General features: G+C 45.9%; 1 protein-coding gene across 1 annotated transcript; it reads left to right on the forward strand.

The window, feature by feature from the left end:
* Nucleotides 1-4,547: 4,547 nt before the first annotated feature.
* LOC139171990 (SNF-related serine/threonine-protein kinase-like) lies at nucleotides 4,548-15,182 on the forward strand. Its single transcript, XM_070760583.1, has 5 exons — nucleotides 4,548-5,452; nucleotides 9,631-9,772; nucleotides 11,144-11,356; nucleotides 12,445-12,558; nucleotides 12,650-15,182. The coding sequence occupies exons 1-5, from the start codon at nucleotides 4,885-4,887 to the stop codon at nucleotides 13,728-13,730; spliced, it is 2,118 nt and encodes a 705-aa protein (XP_070616684.1). The 5' UTR covers nucleotides 4,548-4,884; the 3' UTR covers nucleotides 13,731-15,182.
* Nucleotides 15,183-22,614: the final 7,432 nt, after the last annotated feature.

Raw genomic sequence — 22,614 nt, forward strand, 5'->3', positions numbered from 1 at the left:
TGTGTAATATTTCTGGACTCTCTCAATTGTGCTGATGTCAGATATGCAATATGGGTTCTATACACGTGAGCTGTATTCTAGGATTGGCCTGACAAATGTTTTGTAAGCTCTTTTATAAGGCAAAATATCAGCAAATAGCCTGAGCCTGGCAAAGATGAAGTGAGGAAAGTGAAAGCTCGAAATGAACTAAGTTTTGGGACAAAAGCCAAAAATAACAACAAAAAAAGCTGCTTTCACGAGAAAAAAGTCAAGAAAATTATTGGTCTATTAATGGAAGAAAGTGGCAAGAAGGTCACAAGCAACAGGGAGAAAGCAGAACTAAAGTCATTCTTGCACCTGTCCAACCTATCAAAAACAGTACCGTTAAAAAAAAGTAGGTATATAAATTAAAATAAAGAAAATGGTGAGTACCTGTCAACCCTAGCTGAGTTCAAATAATCTGGACCAGATAGATTACACCCCAAGGTTCTGAAGGAAATGGCAGATGAGATCTCAGAACCACTGAACTTTATCTTTCAAAGATCCTGCAGCACTGGGGAACTACCAGAGGATTACAAAAGTGCTGATGTAGTTAACATCTTCAAAAAAGATGGAAAAAATATCCAGGAAACTATAGACCCATCAGCCTGACTTCAATATCTGGGAAGATTCTGTAAAAAAATAAGCAACAAATCAGTGAACATCTACAGCATGGGTGACAAACTCATGGCTTCATGTTGCTGTTGTGATGTTTCATGACTTTTTGCGTTCATGGAGCTGGGGTGGGCATGGCCTGCATGTGACACATTTGACCCACAGGCCACCGGTTTGCCACCTAGAGGTGAATGAAGCCATAACTAAAAGCCAACATGGGCTTGTCAAAAACAGATCATGCCAGACAAGTTTTATTGCATTCTTTGACAAAGTGACAAAATTAGTGAACAATACTATGGATATATTTTACTTGGACTTCAGTAAGGCATTTGACAAAGTAGATCATAACTTACTACACAATAAGATAAAATTAAATGTGGATTAAAACCATCACCACCAGATGGATTCATAACTGGTTCACCAGTTGCACTCAACATGTAGCCCTCAATGGAACAGTGGAAGTAAGTATGCAGTGGAGTACAGTGTTCCCTCGATTTTCGCGGGTTCGAACTTCGCGAAAAGTCTATACCACGGTTATTCAAAAATATTAATTAAAAAATACTTTGTGGGTTTTTTCCCTATACCAGTTTTTCCCACCCAATGACATCATATGTCATCGCCAAACTTTTGTCCGCCTTTAATAAATATTTTTTAATAAACTTTAATAAATAAACATTGTGAGTAATAATCTAAATGGTTGCTAAGGGAATGGGAAATTGCAGTTTAGGGGTTTAAAGTGTTAAGGAAAGGCTTGTGATACTGTCCATAGCCAAAAATAGTGTATTTACTTCCGCATCTCTACTTCGCGGAAATTCGATTTTCACGGGCGGTCTTGGAACGCATCCCCTGTGAAAATCGAGGGAACACTGTACTCCAAGGCTCTGTTTTAATTATTTGGATGAGGCGATGGATAGGGAACTCATCAAATTTGTAGACAACAACAAGCTGGCAGGAATGGCCAGCACTCTAGAAGATAAGCCTAAGATACAGAATGATATTAACAAAATTGACCATTGGGCACTATCTAATAAAATGGACACAGGTAAGCTACTAGCCTCAACAACTCTCTAAGATTATGCAAATGACCCTATTACCCATCATCCAGTCAAAGTTGAAGACACTTCTTGGATGAGTAACTTGAACATAAGCTGTTGTATTGTCTTCTATTGTCTTTATCATTGGACGCTATATAACAAAATAAAACTCAATGAAAAAAGTAAGATTCTACATTTAGGCAAGAAAAACCAAATGCATATAGGTATAATAGGTGGTTCTTGGCTCAGCAGCAGTAATTGTAAGAGGGATCTTGTTGGTTTGTTTGTTGGTTTGTTTATTTATTTATTTGATTTCTAGGGCGCCCTTCTCCAGGGACTCGGGGCAACTTACAACATAAAATAGATAAATACAAATAAAACAGTAGAAATCAAAAATTAAAACTAAGAGTTTAAAAACTAAATCACTTAAACATGTTAAAAACTAATTTACCTAAAAAACCCATGTCATTTAAAACCATTCACTTACATTCATCCTTGACTCTGTCATAACATGGGCTGGAACAGAGATGTGTCTATATTCAACAGCCCCAAGCCTGCTGACAGAGATGTGTCTTTAAGATCTTCCGAAAGGCCAGGAGAGTGGAAGCAGTGCAAATCTTTGGGGGGGGGGAGTTGATTCCAGAGGGCCGGAGCTGCCACAGAGAAGGCTCTTTCCCTAGAGCCCACCAGCCGGCATTGCTTGGTTGGTGGGACCTGGAGAAGGCCAACTCTGTGAGCCCTGACCAGCCACTGGGATACATGAGGCAAGAGATGGTCCCTTAGGTAATCTGGTCCTAAGTGATGTAGGACCAGAGTTCTTGGAGAACTCTTGGAGTTCTAGTGGACGATCACTTACATATGAGCCAGCAGTATGATACACTTGCCAAAAAAGCCAGCACAAGGTCATATGAAAGGTTAATATCACTTTATAATGCCTTGATAATATCACATTTGAAATATTGCATCGTTTTGATCACCACAATGTGAAAAAGTTGTTGAGACTCTAGAAGTATGCAGAGAAGAGCAACAAAAATGATTAAGGGACCGGAGGCAAAAACAGAGAATGGGTATGTTGGAATCTGCCTCACTGTACCTTCAATCTATTTAAATCTACTGAGCTGTGCCTCCATCCTGGAATGAGACATGACCTCAAGTTCATGAATTCTTGTGAGTGTCTAAAAAGAGCTGTCATATCCTTCCCAGTCTACAAAGCAAATTATTCCCAGTTCCTTCTACCTTTCATTACCAAATTTAATTTCAAGTCTCCTGATCTCTTTGCTAAACCAAGCATTCCATGTTATTGAATGCTTCTTAAAACCTCCAAGAGCAGTGATGGTGAACCTTTTTTTCCTTGGCTGCCAAGAGTGTGTGCGCACACTATCAGACATGTGTGAGTGCCCACACCCATAATTCAATGCCTGGGGAGGGTGAAAACAGCTTTCCCCCCCCCAGAAGCCTTCTGGATGCCGGAAACAGCCTATTTCCCAACTTCTGGTGGGCCCAGTAGACTTGTGTTTCACCCTCCCCAGGCTCCAAAGATTTTTCTGGAGCCCAGGAAGGGTAAAAAAGAGCCTTTCTGTGAGCCAAAAATCAGCTGGCCGGCACACACATGCACGTTGGAGCTGAGCTAAAGCAATGACACATGTGTCAGCATATATGGCTCTGCGTGCCACCTGTGGTACCTGTGCCATAGGTTCACCATCACTGCACTAGAGACAAGGTGAGACCTTTGCGTGACAAACTTACTTCTGGCGATTTTGGAATTTATATTTCTGTTGAGGCAGCCTAAAATTGCATCTTTCCTTTTTTTTTTTTTACAACCGGAACTCATTTCAATTTACCATCAACCAGCATATTTTCCCAATACAGTTACTGAGCCAGACATTTTCCACTGTGTAATTGACATCTGTTTGTTAAGTGAGGCGATTTGCACTATATCACATTTCATTCTGTGGTGATTTCAGCCCATTTCTCCCTCCGATTTTGATGTATTTCTTCCAGGGAATTAACTCTTTCCATTTTCTTTATGACTTGAAGGGTTTGTGAGTATCACCCCTGCATTTTTGTTGAAGTCACTGAAGAGTTGGGAGGGCTGTGGGCCACACATGACAAATGTGTGACTTGACAAATATCGCAGCCCACACAATCCTCTCTAGACCGCAGAAGGAGAGCTGGGTAGGTGGGCAAAAATTGGTCCTCTAGCACAGTGTTAGCTGGCTGGGGAATTCTGGGAGTTGAAGTCCAAATATCTTCAAGTTGCCAAGGTTGGGAAACACTGCTCTAGCATATGGTTTGATGGGTTGGGACCTACCAAGACAATTAGACACAAGAACAGTTTCCCCCCCCCCCAAACACCACCACTCAACTAAACAAATAATTCCCTCAACACTATCAGACTTTTTACTAAATCTGCACTTCTATTCTACTAGTTTTTCTCATCATTCCTATCATCCTTTTCCTCCCACTTAGGACTGTATGACTGTAACTTGTTGCTTGTAGCCTAAGATTTTTATTAATGTTGATTGTTTCTTCCTTGCTTATTTGACCCCTATGACAATCATTGTTTTTTACCTCATGATTCTTGACAAATGTCTCTTTCTTTTATGTACACTGAGAGCATATGCACCAAGACAAATTCCTTGTGTGTCCAATCACACTTGGCCAATAAAATTCTATTCTATTCTATTCTCTGGGAACCTGATTAAAATTAAATTAAAAAGCTGTCAAAGGAGCCGCCAGACCCAGCAAGGCCAATATGTAGTCCTCAAGATGCCCCCACGCCACAGACCGAAGAGCCTCAATTTCTCCCTCAGGAAAAGTAGGGACGGATGAAAGCTTGTTCCAGCCGCATTGAAAAGGGATCCGGGCAACGTTCAAACCGTTCGGGGAAAGATCCGGGGAGCGGCCCGTTTGCAAGGCTGCGCGTCCTCCTCGGTCCAAAAACGAGCGCCTCGGTCTCCTTTGCTCAGAGCGGCGGCGGTGGCAAAGATACATTGGAAAATATCCCTTTAAATGCCCGGGAGCGCTCCGTGTCACGAGAATCAGCTCCGCGCTGGCGGGGGAGATTTTCCGGCGGAGCCGATCCCGCGCCCGCCTTCCGTCCTGCCCCGGGAGAAGCGCCGCCCGCTCCAGCCTCTCCGCCGCCCGAGCCCGAGCAGAGCAGCCCAGCCAGTAGGCCCCAGAGCGCCGGGCCTGGCGGTGACGGCAGACCCCGGCCATGGAGGGCCAGATGGCGGGGCTGTACGACCTGGGCCGGCGGCTGGGCCGGGGCCACTTCGCCGAGGTGCGGCTGGCCCGGCACGTCTTCACGGGCGAGCGCGTGGCCGTCAAGGTGATCGAGAAGAGCCGGCTGGGCAGCGCGGCGGCGGCGCGGCTGCGGCGGGAGGTGGGCTGCATGAAGCTGGTGCAGCACCCCAACGTAGTGCGGCTCTACCAGGTGCTGGAGACGCCGGCCCGGCTCTACCTGGTGCTGGAGCTGGGCGACGGTGGGGACCTCTTCGACCTGCTGACACGGCGGCCCGGTGGGCTGGAGGAGGCGCGGGCCAAGGGCTACTTCGCCCAGGTGGTGCACGCCATCTCCTACTGCCACCGCCTGCACGTCGTGCACCGCGACCTCAAGCCCGAGAACGTGCTCTTCTTCCAACACCAAGGGGTGGTCAAGCTCACCGACTTCGGCTTCAGCAGCTGCTTCCAGCCGGGCACCATGCTGGCTACCAGCTGTGGCTCCCTCGCCTACTCGGCCCCCGAGATCCTGCTGGGCGAGGAGTACGATGCCCCCGCCGTGGGTAAGGCTTCGGGCCCAGCCGTGGCCGGACAGCCCCGAGGACGCTCGGCTGCGCCAAATAGGAAAGGCGGCGGGAAGCCTGCAGGCCCGGCCCAGGCCTCAGCAGGATATCGCTTGTCCCGCGGGGAAAGCGGGCGCTGGGTGGGCCGGACCTGCGGGGCCGTCTTGGCCTTGAGCCGGCAAGGCGTCTCTTGCGGGGGGGGGGGGGTGTTTGAAGATGGGGGGAGCCCCTTGCTGGGCTGTCTGGCTTCTGTGGCCTCCAAACAACACTCAGAGCCAGCCAGAGAAGTTCCGAAGGCCTAGAGCCGGTTTTGGCCCGTGTGCAGGAGGGGTGCCTGAGCGAGGTGTTTCCCCTCAGCAACGGGGGTTGAGCAGCTTCCCTCTGGGCCCTGGAGGGATCCAGGAATTTCTTTGGGTTGCGGGCAAAAACATAGGGAAAAGAGCTTTTCTAGCCTTCCTTTCTAAACATTTGAAGATGACTAGAAGTTTCTCCTCACTTTTCTCATTGCTAAAATCAGTTTATAAGTTCATTTTCCTCATCCGCTTCCACTGTGGCCCATCACCCCTCAAGCCTTCCTTCCCTGTTTAGGAGATGCTCCATAGCCTTTATGTCAGAGTGATCCCTCCTGTAATCCCTTTTATCAGCCCTTGCTAGCAGGATCTGTTGGCAGATTGTAGCAGATTTTCTGCTCTAGAGATCTAGAGAAAAAATGGGAGAATAGAGACTTCACACAAAGGTTTTAAAAACTCCTGGGTGCAAAAACCCCACGTAATATATCCGCACACCATCCCTATTTTAGGCGGAGGGGAGACTGGCAATGGTGAAAAGGAGCGTCTGGGGTTTGGAGCGGTTGCCACCAACAATTCTGGTATATTACTTAGTTTAGTGCCCATATTGTGGGATGGGGGTGTGGTTAGAGTTTACCATGGATGTTATCTTTGTGAAATGCTGGGAGCATTGAAGGATTTGGCAGCGTGTACATTTGATCAATCAATCTGGATAGCTGAGGGATTAGCTAGAGAACAAATTATTCCAGATGATTTTTTCCCAAGCTGGAACCAACACAGTTCCTTTGCAGATAAATATCTTTCCCATGTCATTCTTGTAGCTTGTTGTTTGTAAATCGCCTTTCAACCCTGTCTCAATCTTGTCAGGCAGAACCTGTTCCTTTTCGGTAACATTTTTAAGATAAGGTCTCTCCATAAAAGTAGGTGGCTCTGTTGACACTATTACAGTTAATTTATGAATCTATTGTTCAAAAATATCCTTTAATATGACATGGAAAAAATGTTATACTGGACATACAGAAGAAACTGGCTGATGACTTAATAATTAAAATGAATATATAAATAAACCGAGAAAGTCACCTGGATAATTTTCCTGCATTGGAGTTACAAAGGAGGATGGTTAAAGCTTTGAAGAATTTTGTGAGCAGGAATAATAAAAAGAGAAAAGAAATCAAGTTCTACAATATCAGTTTAATGGACAAGTGGAAGGAAGGGATATAACATTGGTTTATTTGATCATGGCTGACATAGATATGTTATTTCTATTACTCTTTAATGAACCAGCAGAACTGAAATGATGATACTTTACGGATTTGTTTATAGTTAAGAAATCAGATATTGGAAGAATATAATTTGTTGTCTTTTTAGATTTGGTAATAAAGCTATGTTTCCCATGTTAATCCTAGTTTTTAAAATGGATATTCTAGAAAATTTTACAAAGTGTCATCTTTAGCCATCCTGTATCTGCTTCTGGTAAAATTGAAATAAACCTTCACTCAGATCAGTCAATTGGATGGATCCATTTGATTCCTTACTAAAATTTCCTTACTAAAATTAAGAAACTACCACATGACTCCAGTCTTGAACTACTCTGCAGATTGGAGGGTCTCCCCCACTTCATTGCAGTGTCAAAACCTTCCTGGGTATTTGGTTGTTGAGCCTCAGGAAAATCAGCTCTTTCAAACTCTTTTCATGAGATGTTGAAACTAAGGACTGACCCTTCTCCTGAATACTCACTGGATGCTCTTGAATGGGATGCTTGAAGCTGAGCTCAGCATTCCAGACCATAGAATCACAGGACTAGAAGAGACCTTGGAGGTCTTATAGTCCAACTCCTTCCTCAAGTAGGAGACCCTATACTAGGTGTAGGCAAAATTGGCTCTTCTATGACATGTGAACTTAACTCCCAGAATTCCTGAGCTAGCAGGATTGGCTCATGAATTCTGGGAGTTGAAGTCCACAAGTCATAGAAGAGCCAACTTTGCCTACCCTTGTCCTGTACCATTTCAGACACCTCCTGTGTTGAAGCATCCACAAATCAAGGAGACAAGCTGTTCCATTCTCACAGCCATTAAATTTCTCCTTACTTCCAAGGTTGGATTTCTTTTTAATGATCTTTCACATGTCCTACCTTGTTGTCCTACCTTCAGATGCTTTGGAGAGCAAGTTGACTCCCTCTTCTCTCTGACAGCTCCTCGAATACTTTTATCAAATCACACTCATCCTTATTTTTGATATCTTTGAGCCGCCCCGACTCCCTTTGGAGAAGGGCGGCTTAGAAAGCCAAGTAAATAAATAAATAAATAAATAAATAAATAAATAAATAAATAAATAAAATATGTTGGACATACTTAGCTCCCTTAACCGTTCATCATACGGTTTAGCCTCCAGATCCCTTATTATCTTTGTTGCTCTTCTCTGCATTCTTTCTAGGGTCTCACATCATTATTTGCATTGTGGGGACCAGAATTGTGGCCTCACTAGTTAGCGTAAAGAAATATTAATCACCTCATGTGATCGTGATGCTCTCCCTTTGTTGATGTAGCCCAGGACTACATTTGTCTATTTGGCAGTTGCAGCGCACGTCTGGCTCCTAGTTGATCAGGAGTCCACTAGGTCTCCCAGATCCTTCTCAGAATTGCTATTGTTCAGCAGGTACCGTTTATTTGCTCAGGTGAGTCTGACTAAAACCAAAGCAAGTGGGACAAATGCTTAACTGTAATTTGGAAATTATATTAATGCAGCAGCTCAAAATGATGTCATTGTTTTTAATCTACATCACAGTAGTGGCTAATGTTCCATTTGCAATCCAGCCGTACATTTTTTCAGGTATCCCCATCTTACACCTCTGCATTTGACTTTTGTTTTAATGTACAATTATTGTGGCTGTGGAGATTAAATTCTTTCAAAGGAAAGAAATCTCTTCTGACAATATTTCCATCAGTTCAAGCTTCCACTGAGACCTCCAGCTGCTTCTTACAATATTTTAAAAACTGAACCAAAATAGAATTTTGTTTTTTGAGTAGCTCCCTTTCCTTTACTTATTAGCATTTTCACTGAACCGCTGATATATGGATTCTCTTGAATGTATCTAAAGGGATACCTTTTTGTTATTTTTACTATCATTTACCAACCTCAATTCATTCCACACTTTTGTTATCTTGATGATGTTTCTAGACAAGCGCACATCTTTTTTTCTTGGTGATTTTGCTATCTGTATCCTTACATTTTGATTTCCCATTGTTCTGTTTTCTCTCATGATTTTTGATGGTACTTTTTCTTTTATATACACTGTCTGAGAGCATATACGCCCAGACAAATTCCTTGTGTGTCCAAACATACGGTCAATTAAAAATTGTATTGTATTGTATTCTATTCTGTTCTACTCTATTCTATTCACTTTCATTGTTACATTCTTACACTTGAAAACGATTCCTAAATACTTTTTAAGAATTCTCACTCCTCTTGACCTCTTTTCCACATTAGCCTTCTCTGCCATCAGGAAGGAAGGGCTTGTAAAATCTGCTTCTCTAGATATTTCCAAAAGGTGTCCAGCGACTGAGTTACAGGCTCCTAATCTCAAGTCTTTCTTCAGCCAACCCCCCCATTCCCAATAGCTCCTATCACATTTCTCTACCATTGTGTTAAGCCCTTTGTAATATTGGCGGCTTGGACGATTTGACTGGCATACAAATAGGCCTTGAGTCCCCTGAGAAATAAAGTTTGCATTTGAAGTCAGTGCAATGAAGTGGATTTGATTTGATTACTTGGGGCAATGGGGTCCTTTTGCAGCAGGAAGCTGTGAAGGGGAAGAAGAGACGGGTTGGAGGGCTGAGCCAGAGCACCAGAAGGGCTCCTGTTCAACTGTTTCCCCTTTTTCTTCTCTCTTAGATATCTGGAGTTTGGGTGTCATCCTTTACATGCTGGTATGTGGACATCCCCCTTTCCAGGAGGCCAACGACAGCGAGACCCTGACCATGATCCTGGACTGTCGCTATGTGATACCATCAGGCATCTCCCGCCTGTGTGCAGAGTAGGTGCCCCCCCCCCAATTCCTTCCTCTTTGTCCCTGCTTTGTTTCCTAGGAAGCAGCCTCAACCTTTCCGCCTCTTGTTCCCAAAGCATACAGACCTGTGTGCAAGTGTCAGCAGGAAACTCCCACTTACTATGCCTCCCACCCACTTTGGGTGATTCACAGCAATCAAAGAAGTTACAATAAACCCAGTTAAAAGGCAGGAAAAAAAGATAGCAAGCATGGCAGGTCTAATGGGATGAGGCGGTGTGTGTGTGTGTGCTTGGGGAAGAGAAGGGTCCTTGTGTGGGGGGAGCATCTGGATCACGGAGGGCAGGCATTGCGACAGAGAAGAGTTCCCAGAGTCCCAAGAGGTGATATGAAGGAACCCGACAGGTGCCCACTCTGCAGGCCCTAGTCAGCTGGGAAGATACTAGGGGAGATGGGCAGTAACCAGGCCCTTTGCCAGGTAGGGCTCTGTGGGTAATGACTAGCATCACGAATTGCGCCTAGAAGCAGACTCACCAGTGGTGCAGCTTCACAGAAAAGGTGTTGTGTGTAGGCATAGGTCTAGATGAGGTGGGTGGCACATATCCAATAAGTACCTAAATAAATAATACAGAGGCAATGCCGGTGCTGCTGCATTCTGGACCAGTTGAAACTTACAAGTGGTCTTCAAGGGCAGCCCTTAAATAAAGCGTGTTGCAGTAGTCAAACTGTGAGGTGCCTACTGTGTCCAAAGGGCCCCTTGATGCAGTTGGCACCCCTTTGTTTTCATCCTGAAGCACTTGGAAGGAAGGATTATCTGGGAATAGAGGGCCTTATCTATATTTCTTTGTCTGCCCCCCTCCCCCTGTCTCCATGGGAGGGAGGTCCTCTCAAACTGGGGCAGAACTTGCGAGATGAAAAGTCAGCCATTTGGACTCACAAGACCTCTTCCAATTATGGTTCTGGTCTAATTGCTTGATGGTTGAGGGCAAGGGTAGGCAAAGTTGGCTCTTCTATGACGTGTGGACTTCAACTCCCAGAATTCCTGAGCTAGCATGATTCGCTCAGGAATTCTGGGAGTTGATGTCCATAAGTCATAGAAGAGCCAACTTGGCCTACCTCTGGTTGAGGGGAACAGATTGCTCGACTGAGGGCTCCTCTGTCTTCTCTGGGAGACTTTCGAGCCATGCAGGCTTCCTGCTGAGCAAAGCAACATCGGTGGCCCAGGAATAAGGTGTAGACACCCCCCTCCCCGTTTGGCACCGAGTGTGTATGAATCCTTTCCAAGGTCCCATTTCACCTCTGCCTTCTGTTGTGGGGTTTCTGAAAAGAGGTGGATTGGGAGGGGGGAGAGCAGGGCCTTGGGGGGCAGCGGCTGAATCACTCTCACTCTTCTTTGCACAGCCTTATTGCCCAGATGCTGCAGCGGGACCCCAAGCAAAGGTCCTCCTTGGAGGTAATTGAAAACCACCTGTGGCTCCAGGGAGTGGACCCTTCCCCAGCCAGCCATTCTCTTCTGCCGCTGACCTCACACCGGAGGGTTTCGGAGGAGGAGCACGAGATCATCATCCAGACCATGATGTGTGGCCACATTGCTGACCGAGAAACCATTCAGGAGTGAGTGAGGGTCCGGGCACTGCGGGCATTGGCGCAAATCGCTCCAGTTGATTAAAGAGAGGGGGATGTGATTAGGGCACAGGTATCACAGTCACAGGACAGGAATTCGAGCTGACCCTCAGTTGGTTGGAACAGAGCTTGGTTAGCTGAAGTGAACAGGTAGATACATATTTTGGGACTTCTTTAATACCTGAAGGTCAAGAGTGGCTTCTGACAATGTCCACAAACTTCTGACTATGAAACGTCCATCATAATTTTGAAATGGAGACGTGGGTAATCCTTAATCAATGACTGCTCATTCAGTGACCATTTGAACTTACAGGGGTGCTGAACAAGTGGTACTTAAGAGCAGTCCTAGAAATTTTAGCTGTCCCAGCATCCCTGCATTCACATGATTGCCATTTGTGACATTCTCTGCCAGCTTCCCACAAACAAAATCAATGCGGAAGCAGACAGAGAAAATGGCAAGTTGCTCCCAGAATTCATGCACACACTTCTGCAGTAGAACCTCTCAGTTGCTAGCAATTTAGGCATTAATGGTTGTGCATTGCATTATTTTACATTATAGCCAAGTGTCATTTTTGCAGTGTTGTCACACCAAAAGATATACTTAGGTATTTACAAAATGTGAGGGAGGGGGGGACTCACTTCTGTGACATACTGTAGGTCATCAAGCCACGCATCTGAACCCACATGTGCTTCATGGCCAGGGAGAAATTCATAATTAAGGCAGCTGGACTTTACGTACCAAGCTGCACATAGAAACAAGCTTTTGTTCCCTAGTGAGGTTATTATCTTAGTTTGTGTTCTAAAGCAGTGTTTCCCAACCTTGGCAACTCAAAGATATTTGGACTTCAATTCCCAGGATTCCCCAGCCAGCAACGCTGGCTGGGGAATTCTGGGAGTTGAAGTCCAGATATCTTCAAGTTGCCAAGGTTGGGAAACACTGTTCTAAAGGATCTGAGCGCAAGGGAGTTCTGGCAACAGCTGATTGAGAGCAACTGGTGGGTTACCAGGCAGCCCTGAAAGTGAGCGGAGCCTCTTCCTGTGTCCATGCCTGACTCTTTCTGCCCGGACTCTCCCTCTAGAGCCCTGGAAGCCAAGCACTACAATCATGTGACCGCCACCTACTTTCTTCTGGCCGAACGGATTCTGCGCGAGAAGCAGGAGAAGCAGAGCCTGGCCGAGCAGCTCCAGAGCAGGCAAGCCCCCCTTGGCCCTTCAAGCGGTGGTCTCAGCCGGGGGTGACCCACAGCTGCTCACCTCCTGTCTTTCCTCCTTCTTCTTCCTCAGGAGCCCACCAGGGGAGACCCCGCTGCCCACTGAGCTGCCCCCAGCCACCAAGAGCGCCTTGGAGACGGCCGCTGCAGAGTACGCCGGGAAGCCTCTCCTTTCCCGCTCAGTCTCGGGCGAGGGCAGGTCCTCTTCCAGCTTCCGGGGATGCGGGCAGCCCCTGCGGGCTCTCATCCAGCCCTCCCCCATGGAGACGGGCATCGCCAAGAGTACCCTTGCCCTGCAACAGATTTCGGAGGAGGAGGAGGAGGAAGAGGAGGAGGCGGAAGGGAAGCCAGGCCTCTCGCGAAGACGGACCTCCTCCTTGAACCAAGAGCAGATGAGCCGCTTCCAGAGCACCGCGTCATCCCTGCTCTTCTGCCGGGCCCTCGCGGCCCACTACAAAGCGGGGAAGAGCCTCCTCCCTGCACACGCCAAGCCCTCCTGCCTGGAACAAGAGCCTGGGAGGGCACCGGCAGCTCCACCGGAGCAAGCATCCCCGAGCAGCCTCTCTGGAACAGGCCGGGCCTCACAGATGGAGGAACCGGGCAGCAGCCTCCGCTGGCAAGGAGGGGGGAGGCCTGCCGAGTCCCCAGGGGAAGCCATCCCGCCAGGTATCCAGGGAGGCGTTCCTGCTAGACCAGAGGGGGAGCCTGGGCGAATGGAGCCCCTCCCAGCAGAGGAAGAGGACCAGGGCGACCTCCTTCCCTTGAGAGGAGGAGACCCTGCCGAGGAGGAGCTCTTGGCGGTGGGGGAGGCAGAGAGCCCCCTGCCCCAGAGCAGCACAGCTCTCCTGCAGGGCGGCTGTGCCCCAGGGCCCCCGGGAGACAGCCCGCCAGGGGCAGAGGGGAAGGGCCTGGAGCCGGGGCCGCCCAGCGGGGCCAAAGCCTGCTGCTGCGATGGGCAGAGCAATGGCAGTGGCCACGAGAGCCTGGCGGACAGCATCGTCAAACTAGACCTGGCCAAAGGCAAGAATGCCAACCTGAAGGACCGGCTCCTGCAGTTCCCGCTCTGCGAAAAGGCCCTGGCCTTCCGCATGCAGCCCAGCTCCCGGGAGAGCCTCCTGTCCCTGGGGCAGTTCAACTGTTGCCACGTCATCTAGGCGCCAAGAGAGCCGAGCAAGGAGAGCCCGGACGGGGCAGGGTCCAGTGGCTGAGGCCCGTGCTTGGCGGTGGGGAAACCAAGCAGCTACCAACACCCACCCGGCACCTCTAGCCGGGGTGCCCCCCACGTCCCACAGCATTCTCACCCAAGCCCTCTTCCCGGTCTGTGATGGAGGAAGCCTCCCTCTTGCTCCCGTGCTACTGGAAGCCTTGGAGAACGTGGGAACTGGAAGGAAGCCCAGGCTGGGCTCCTCGGAGCCGAAAGTGAACTTGGGATGTCCACGGACCCTGGAGGTCTTGGGGAAGCCTTTCCAGGAGATGCCGGATCTCTCCGGGCCTCTCCAGGCTTCCTAACTGAACTGAAGGTAATCGGCTGACTCCACCCGGGGGGGTTATTTATACCAAGCAGGTGGCGGGCTGGACTTTCCCTGGCAAAGCCACCTGCTTGGAAATGGCCGTGGCCCTCTCTCCCTTGTGGCGCCTCCAGGCAAGGAGAACCCTGCGCCCGCCCAGCATCCCCATCAGCCGCTGTGGAGGGCCTTAGTCCCCTCTCTCTTGCTCGCCCTCTCTCCACCCTGGCAGAGCTGGAGGGCGGGGCCCGCGCTCTCTCACTCCACCCTCCCACATCAATTTTTGTGAGTGTCCGCTGCTGTGGTCCCCACTTCGAAACCCAGCTCACTCCTGGACCCAGGACCGGGCTGTTGGGGGGGAAGAGTGTAAGCGTAGCAGAGTCAGATTGGGGACCTTTGTGCAGTGTTGGGGTGAGCAGGGCAGGCAGATGTTCATTGCTAGGTCCCTACATCTGGATTTGGGCTCTTCGGAAAGAGACGGGGCCATTCAGCTTGTTTGCCTCCTGCCCTCCTTCCTACCCTCTGTCTGTGGGGGACAATGAGCCCTTCGGCCAGGCCTCTGATGCTGCCTCTGTCCCACTCTCTTTGTGCCGGCTGCCAAGGAGCGTGGGGGTCTCTCGTAACCCTAGGAGACAGGCAGCCTTTTATAGCAAGTGAAGTATTTTAGCATATAAAGTAATTTATAATTCATCACCTAGCCTGGGTTGGACCTAGGTGGCCAGCGTGCCCTCTTCCCAGCATGAACCAAGCTGTCGCGTTTCCCTCCTTTGCCTGCAGGGCTGGAAGGGGAGCTCGGAAGGCCTTGACTGGGTCGCGAGGGCACAAAGGGGCCCTGACCTCCCCCCTCCCCACTCGTTCTCCTGAGGCTCTGTGTGTCTCCCTTCTCCTGCCTGCTCCCCCCCTTCCTGTCACCTGCACCCAAAGGCCCACCCACTGGGGGAGAACAGCTCTCCCTCTGCATTTATCCTCTTTTCTTGCTGGCAAGGAATGGGTTGGGGGGCGGGGAAGGGACTGAGCTCTTGAAGTTCTGTGTCATGTGCACTGATGGGATCGAAGGGAAAGCCAGGCCAACCCAATAAAACGATCACCTTAGATTGCAAAGCAGCTTGTGGTTCCTTGTCAAGGAAAAAGCTAGTGATTTTACTGTGGTTGGCATCACTGAGCCGGGCTGGGCAGGCTCCTCGGCCCTTGCTCTGCAGGCCAAGCAGAAATCCCCATGGGAGGGACGGGGGACCCAGGCCACCCTTCGCCTCCTCAGGCCTTCTTTGGATCCGCCAGAGCCAAGTAGCTTCAGTGGGTGGAGGCAGAAGGGGGCTGCTAAGGTGGGACGGTGACGTGTGCTTGCCCCTGGGGCTCAAGGGAGTAAGACAGCTGCACTGGGAGAAGAAACCAATACATGGAGATCTAACCATGGAGGCAGGTCGCTAGTCTGTTCTCTACCAGTCAAGCTTTGGACTGAATTGTCCCAGGGCTTTCCTCTGGTGGGAGGGTTTGGTTGTGGGACGGGGGCTCTCAGGCCGGGTGGGTTCAGGTGAAGCCATGCCAGTTGTGCCCAGGAAGACTGAAAGCTGGGGCCTTCTTCCCTTGGCCATCAGCTGGTCAGACCTTCAAGCACCCTGGGCTCTGGGGAGATCTGCCATAATCACCCAATGCTTGAATCCTGGCATGGATGTGGACTCTGGGATTGGATGCACCGCTGAGGACTCTAGAGGGGATCAAAAGGACTGAGAAGGGCCTGGCTGATTCTTATAGGGCCAGTTTTTCCTGGGAAGCCCATCATTAGGGGGAAATCCACTCCTCTGCCCCAAAGGTGTTTTTTCAAGAAGCAGGAGGAACTTCTTGAATGGGAAGCAAAACACGTTCAAAGAAACACCAGAAGGTCCAGTTGTCTCTTGAAAAATAAAAGCACCTTCGGGACAACCATGACTGACAATCTTCATGGTTCCGTGGTTCTTATCGAGCACTATATATAGCTTGGTCTGGGATGCTGACAGTTTCCCAGTTGAAACTATGGTTGATTAGTATTTTTCAGAGTATAAGACACAGCTAGACTTTAAAGGTGGAAAACAAGGAAAAAAGTATCCTGAACTAAATGATGTAGTAATATATTATTTAATAAAATACCAGTGTAGCAGAATACTGTTTACAACCATGTACTGTATACTTTTTATAAACTTCACACTTGGCACTTTTAAGACTTGTGGACTTCAACTCCCAGAATTCCTCCTCCAGTCATGCTAGCTGTGGTAATTAGAAGGCAAAAACAGCCCAGTTTTTGCCAAAAACAGGCTGTTTTTCAGCCATTTCTTTGCAAAAATTGGGTGGGCAAAGAGTTTGGGAAACCTGCAGCATTAGTTAGAGTTCATAACATACTTGCCTTTTACAAAGACTCAAAGCACAATAGAACAGAATTCTTTATTGGTGAAGTGTGATTGGACACACAAGGAATTTTTCTTTGGTGCATAAGCTCTCAGTGTACACACAAACAACAAAGTGATAAGTCATAGATCATAAATGATAAAAATTCAATCATAAATCATAAGACAAAAGGATTGTTAAATCATAATATACCAGGAAGTAATCTAAACCCAATAACTTTTCTTGGGATCTCTGTCACTCCATGACTCATGGATGAATCATGTAAGGACTACAACAGCCACTAAAGTAAGACAGACAAGCAGAAGACTGGCAGAGCCATCCGTGAACACCAACTAGAGGTCAGGATGAGGAGTCCTTAATCTCACCACACATAAACAGACTCAGCCATAGTTTCAGCTGGGAAATTGTCAGCAACCTAGACCAAGCTAAATCCCGAGAGAGAGAGAATGCAAACAACAGCAAACCCTACACACATGCCCTCGCACTGAAGATGCTACCTGGCTGGGCTATGAGAGGTCTGCAGGCAAACAACCCAGCTCAGAGCACCAAAGACCCCAGCGACAAAGATGCCAGGATTACAAGGACATCACGGCATCCAATCAATCACCATCTGTGCATGTAGATTTGCTTTATATACCATGACTAAGATTGGTTACCCCACAAAGGGCACAATAACATCTATGTAGAAGTTTGCAGACCAATTAAGCTTCTTCAAGGTAGCCTAAGGAGAAATACTACCAAAAAACCCCCATCAGACATAGCAAGTTCTTCTGGTAAAGAATCAGCTTGGCGTCTTGCTTTCCTCCCTGCTAGAGGATGTCGAAAATACACACGTGCCATTGGTTGTTTTAGTACAATGTCAAAGGCAGGTAGGAATAAACTCTTTTTTGTAATTTTTATTTTTTTCTCCACAATTCCATACATATATCAATGCAAATATGTTAAAATACATCAGTAACACACACAATTATACATTCTTATCCAATCAGTTATACATCAATATCTTATTTTGAATCTATTTTATACTACTATTCATCAGTCTTTCTTCATTTCTTTACACTCCCCTCTATCTCCACCCTCCTACCTTTTTGCTCCTCTTCCCCTTCCTACTTCACTCCTTTCTTCTCCCTTCACCTTTCTACATCCTCTTTCTCCTCCTTTACCTTTCCCTCCCTGAGTGATTCTTATCCTAATTCATCTTGCATTTAACAGACTGATAGCATATTCCATGTATTTTTAAACTGTTGGTGTCTCTTCTAATATCATTTTTATAACATTTCTATATATGTAACCCTCAATTCTAGGTATTTACTATTAATCTAATGCTACCTCTTCCAAACCTAATTTTGTCTCCTGAGTTTACTACTAATTAATATTCAGTTTTTCCCCAATTTAACCACTATAGCTTAATTTCCAAAAAGATTCATTGTCTTTTTTGCCTCTTAATTTTAAGCTGTGTTGCTTCCTCTCTTCACTTAATAACTTTACTCATAATTCATCTTTTTTTAATTCAATCATTTCTAAATGCCTTAGTATTCTTCCTCTTTCATATCTCCCTTCCAACTTCCTTACTCATTTTTTCTAATTTAATTTATTAGAAATATAGAAGACTGACGGCAGAAAAAGACCTCATGATCCATCTAGTCTGCCCTTATACTATTTTCTGTATTTTATCTTAGGATGGATATATGTTTATCCCAGGTATGTTTTAAATCATTTACTGTGGATTTACCAACCACGTCTGCTGAACGTTTGTTCCAAGGATCTACTACTCTTTCAGTAAAATAATATTTTCTCATGTTGCTTTTGATCTTTCCCCCAACTAACTTCTGATTGTGTCCCCTTGTTCTTGTGTTCACTTTCCTATTAAAAACACTTCCCTCCTGAACCTTATTTAACCCTTTAACATATTTAAATGTTTCGATCATGTCCCCCCTTTTCCTTCTGTCCTCCAGACTATACAGATTGAATTCAATCTGTCTTTCCTGATATGTTTTATGCTTAAGACCTTCCACCATTCTTGTAGCCCGTCTTTGGACCCGTTCAATTTTGTCAATATCTTTTTGTAGGTGAGGTCTCCAGAACTGAACACAGTATTCCAAATGTGGTCTCACCAGCGCTCTATATAGCGGGATCACAATCTCCCTCTTCCTGCTTGTTATACCTCTAACTATGCAGCCAAGCATGCTACTTGCTTTTCCTACCGCCCAACCACACTGCTCACCCATTTTGAGACTGTCAGAAATCACTACTGTACTCCTAAATCCTTCTCTTCTGACATTTTTGCTAACACAGAACTGCCAATACAATACTCAGATTGAGAATTCCTTTTCCCCAAGTGCATTATTTTACATTTGGAAACATTAAACTGCAGTTTCCATTGCTTTGACCATTTATCTAGTAAAGCTAAATCATTTACCATGTTACAAACGCCTCCAGGAATATCAACCCTATTGCACACTTTAGAGTCATCGGCAAATAGACAAACCTTCCCTACCAAACCTTCCCCTATGTCACTCACAAACATATTAAAAAGAATAGGACCCAGAACAGACCCTTGTGGCACACCGCTTGTAACCTGTCTCTGCTCAGAATACTTACCATTAACAATAACTCTCTTATGTCTACGCTTCAGCCAGCTGCAAATCCACTGAACTATCCAGGGATTAAGTCCAATCTTCACTAATTTATCTATCAGCTCTTTATGTGGAACTGTATCAAAGGCTTTGCTGAATTCCAGATAGGCAATATCCACAGCACCACCTTCATCCAACACCTTTGTGACATAGTCAAAGAAATCAATAAGATTAGTCTGACATGATTTGCCTTCAGTAAAGCCATGCTGATTTTGGGTCCAATAAGTTATTGCTTTTTAGGTGCTGATTTATACCCTTTTTGTGTAGAGTCTCCATCATTTTAACTATAACTGATGTCAAGCTAACTGGCCTGTAGTTACCAGCTTCTTCTCTACTGCCCTTCTTGTGGATAATCACAACACTGGCCCTTCTCCAATCCTCAGGAACATCTCCTGTTAACAGGGATTGGTTAAACAAATCAGTCAGGGGGGTAGCAATGACAAATCTGAGTTCTTTAAAAACTCTGGGGTGGCTGCCATTATTATTATATTATTCTCTATATTGAAACAAATACAATCATTATTATTCTCCCATCCATTGGTTGATGACCATGTTGTCCACAATGAAAAATCCAACATTTTGATTATTTAATCTTATATGAAGACCTCACAGTAGTATTAATTATTATTAAAATCTTTTCTCATTCCAATATCAATAATCATCTAATTATTTCAATATTACATCAAGTTCTATCAAGCTATTTGTGACTGCCACAGCTAATGATGACAGCTAGTCGTCTTCCCCAGCCGCTGGCCGAGAGGCTAGTGTCAGTTCCCTGGGGGGGGGTATTGCACACACCTCTGTCCACCGCTAGATCCCTCTTTTTGTCCTTGCCCCTCCAGAGCTGTTCTGGCCCGGTACTAACTTGTACCGGATCTCCAAGAAGCTGGAATTCAGGATCCCCTGCAGAGTGCAGAGAACTCTGCCATTGGCATTGGCCATGCCCCCTCCAAGAATAAACTCTAAATATCATATTTATTTATTTATTTATTTATTTATTTATTTATTTGTTTGTTTGGTTGGATGTCTATGCCACTCTTCTCCACAGGCTCATAGCAGATTTACATAAATTTGAGCATACTGCACAAATCTGGTTTAGTAAAAAATTGTTTAAACACATTGCAGAATGGAATTTATTTTCAAAAAGAACAAACAAAACTTGCTATAGAGTTGAGCAATTTCCTTACGAAGAAACACTGTGATACAGGCTTGCTGTTTAACAAAGAGTCACACCAGGCTATTTTATGAAGGACAAATGTGGTCACGGAAGTCTAAAGTCTTCTTGTTCATTTTGTGCTGACTTGGTGCATGCCTGGAGGTTTGCCATTGCCTCCTTCCTGAGGCTGAGTGAAAGTGACTGGCCCAGGGGCACCTATAGTGGGTTCTAAAGCCCTTTACTATCGATTTGTGTGGATGCTTGCACACACGCAATGCTTCTGTGCATGCGCAAAAGCTTCCCAAGTGGGTGGGTGGAGCCTCACACTGCTGGCGCTACTGGTTCTTAGAACCAGGCTGAACCAGGAGAAAACCATGGCTGAGGGTCACCCAACTGACATTGTGTCTTTGTGGGACTCAAACTCACGGTCTCCCAGTTTCTGGTCTGATGCCTCAACCATTGCACCAAACAGGCTTTTGTAGACCTGGAAAATCCTGGCAAGCTTTTCATTCCAAAGGTTAAGAGGCTTAGATAAGTAAAAGCTTAAAATATGTATCCAAAGTCTTTAGCAGGACTAATGGATAGGACGAGACATTCTCCTGCTAAACATGCCGCCAATGGAGGGGTGAGAAAGAGGCCTTTGTTTGTGTTACGCAGCGTGGCGGTCAGAATTCCACATTGTGCTGGAGAGATTCAGAAAACATCACTTTTGGAAATAAAAATGACTGGAGTTCTTGAAGAGCAAATAACAGTATTGCTGCATCGTTTATACAAATCTTGGTAAAGTTCTATGATGATAATAAAAGGCCGAACATACTGTACCTTCTGCATACAGCAGCAAATTATATCCTATCCCTGTAGCACAATTACCTTGGATATCCCCAGACTCTGTCATTAAACATGCTAAAGGTTCTAGCACTGTAAATATTGAACAAGAGAGAGAACAATGTGTTCCGTGTTTCCTGTGCTTATATAAGAGACAATATTATTAGCCTCTCAAAGGATTAAAACAATATTATTTTATCCAAGAAATTATTTATATTAAAATCTGTTTTTGTAAGTAATTCCAAATAAAACAAAAAAGTTTTGCACCATAGTATTTTCAGCATTTAAATTATCTAATATTGACTGAGATTTGAAATGAAACCAGGCTGTGTTGACAGTTTATTGAAGGTAATATCTTTTGTGATGTTGTACCAGATTATCTTCATCATTTTATAAGGGTATCAGATGACAGCTTAGATCAGAGTTCTTCAAACTTGGCAATTTTAAGACTTGTAGATTTAAATTCCCAGAATTCTCCCAGCATAGCTGGCTGGAGAATTCTGGGAGATGAAGTCCACAAGTTTTAAAGTTGCCACATTTGAGGACACTTGGCTTAGATAATTCAGACGCTGCTTCTCATTTTCAAAATAGCAGACATGGAATAAACTGGGTAGGATCCATTTAGGAGTACAAATCTGGAATAATATTTGCATGATTTCAGGGAATCTCAGTCAAAATTAATCAGCCCCATAATGAATAGGCCTTCAACTGGTCAGTCAATCCCTCTCATTCAGCCCATATTCTCAGGGAAGGTCAAAAGCCAGACCCACATACATGTTCTCCATCTTGCCACAATCTTTGAATTCAATGGTCCAATCGGATCGTCAAAGCAGCTTCTGCTTTGACAGTATAACGGTCTACAACAGGGTTGTTTATTTCCCAGGCAAGGGATTGCCCATCTATAATAATGAATTATTCAATTTGCATGGAGTGATAGAAATCTGAAGCCACACATACTCAGAGCAAGGACAGGACAGTCTGAGACAACCTCTGTGTGAGATGGTGCTATGTGTGGCAGTGGCTGCATCTGCTCCACCAGTTGTGCCAAGAGATGGGCCAACGTTGCCAAAAAGGCTTCAAGAGTTGTTAACCTAATCCTATGTAGCTTCTGCTCCGGTAATCTCACACTACTAACCAGAGCATACAAAACTTTCGCCAGACCAATCCTTGAATACAGCTCATCTGTCTGGAACCCACACCGCATTTCGGACATAAACACTTTAGAAAATGTCCAGAGATACTTTACTAGAAGAGCCCTCCACTCCTCCACTCGCAACAGAATACCCTAGGCAACTAGATTCACAATCCTAGGTTTAGAAAGCTTAGAACTACGACCTAAGCATAGCCCATAAAATCATCTTCTACAACGTCCTTCCTGTCAATGACTACTTCAGCTTCACAACAACACACGAGTACACAACAGATACAAACTTAAAGTAAACCACTCCAAACTCGACTGCAGGAAATACGATTTTAGTAACCGAGTAGTTGATGCCTGGAACTCACTATTAGACTCTGTAGTATCATTTCCTAACCC

The sequence above is a fragment of the Erythrolamprus reginae genome, chromosome 9 (genome assembly GCF_031021105.1).
Source record: "Erythrolamprus reginae isolate rEryReg1 chromosome 9, rEryReg1.hap1, whole genome shotgun sequence".
NCBI lineage: Eukaryota > Metazoa > Chordata > Lepidosauria > Squamata > Dipsadidae > Erythrolamprus > Erythrolamprus reginae.

Excerpts from the sequence above, each read along its gene's own strand:
- LOC139171990 (XM_070760583.1), top strand. The coding sequence starts at position 4,885 with ATGGAGGGCCAGATGGCGGGGCTGTACGACCTGGGCCGGCGGCTGGGC. Across the intron at positions 9,773-11,143 it reads ATCTCCCGCCTGTGTGCAGA|CCTTATTGCCCAGATGCTGC; the intron begins GTAGGTGCCCCC and ends TTCTTTGCACAG. Across the intron at positions 11,357-12,444 it reads GACCGAGAAACCATTCAGGA|AGCCCTGGAAGCCAAGCACT; the intron begins GTGAGTGAGGGT and ends CTCTCCCTCTAG.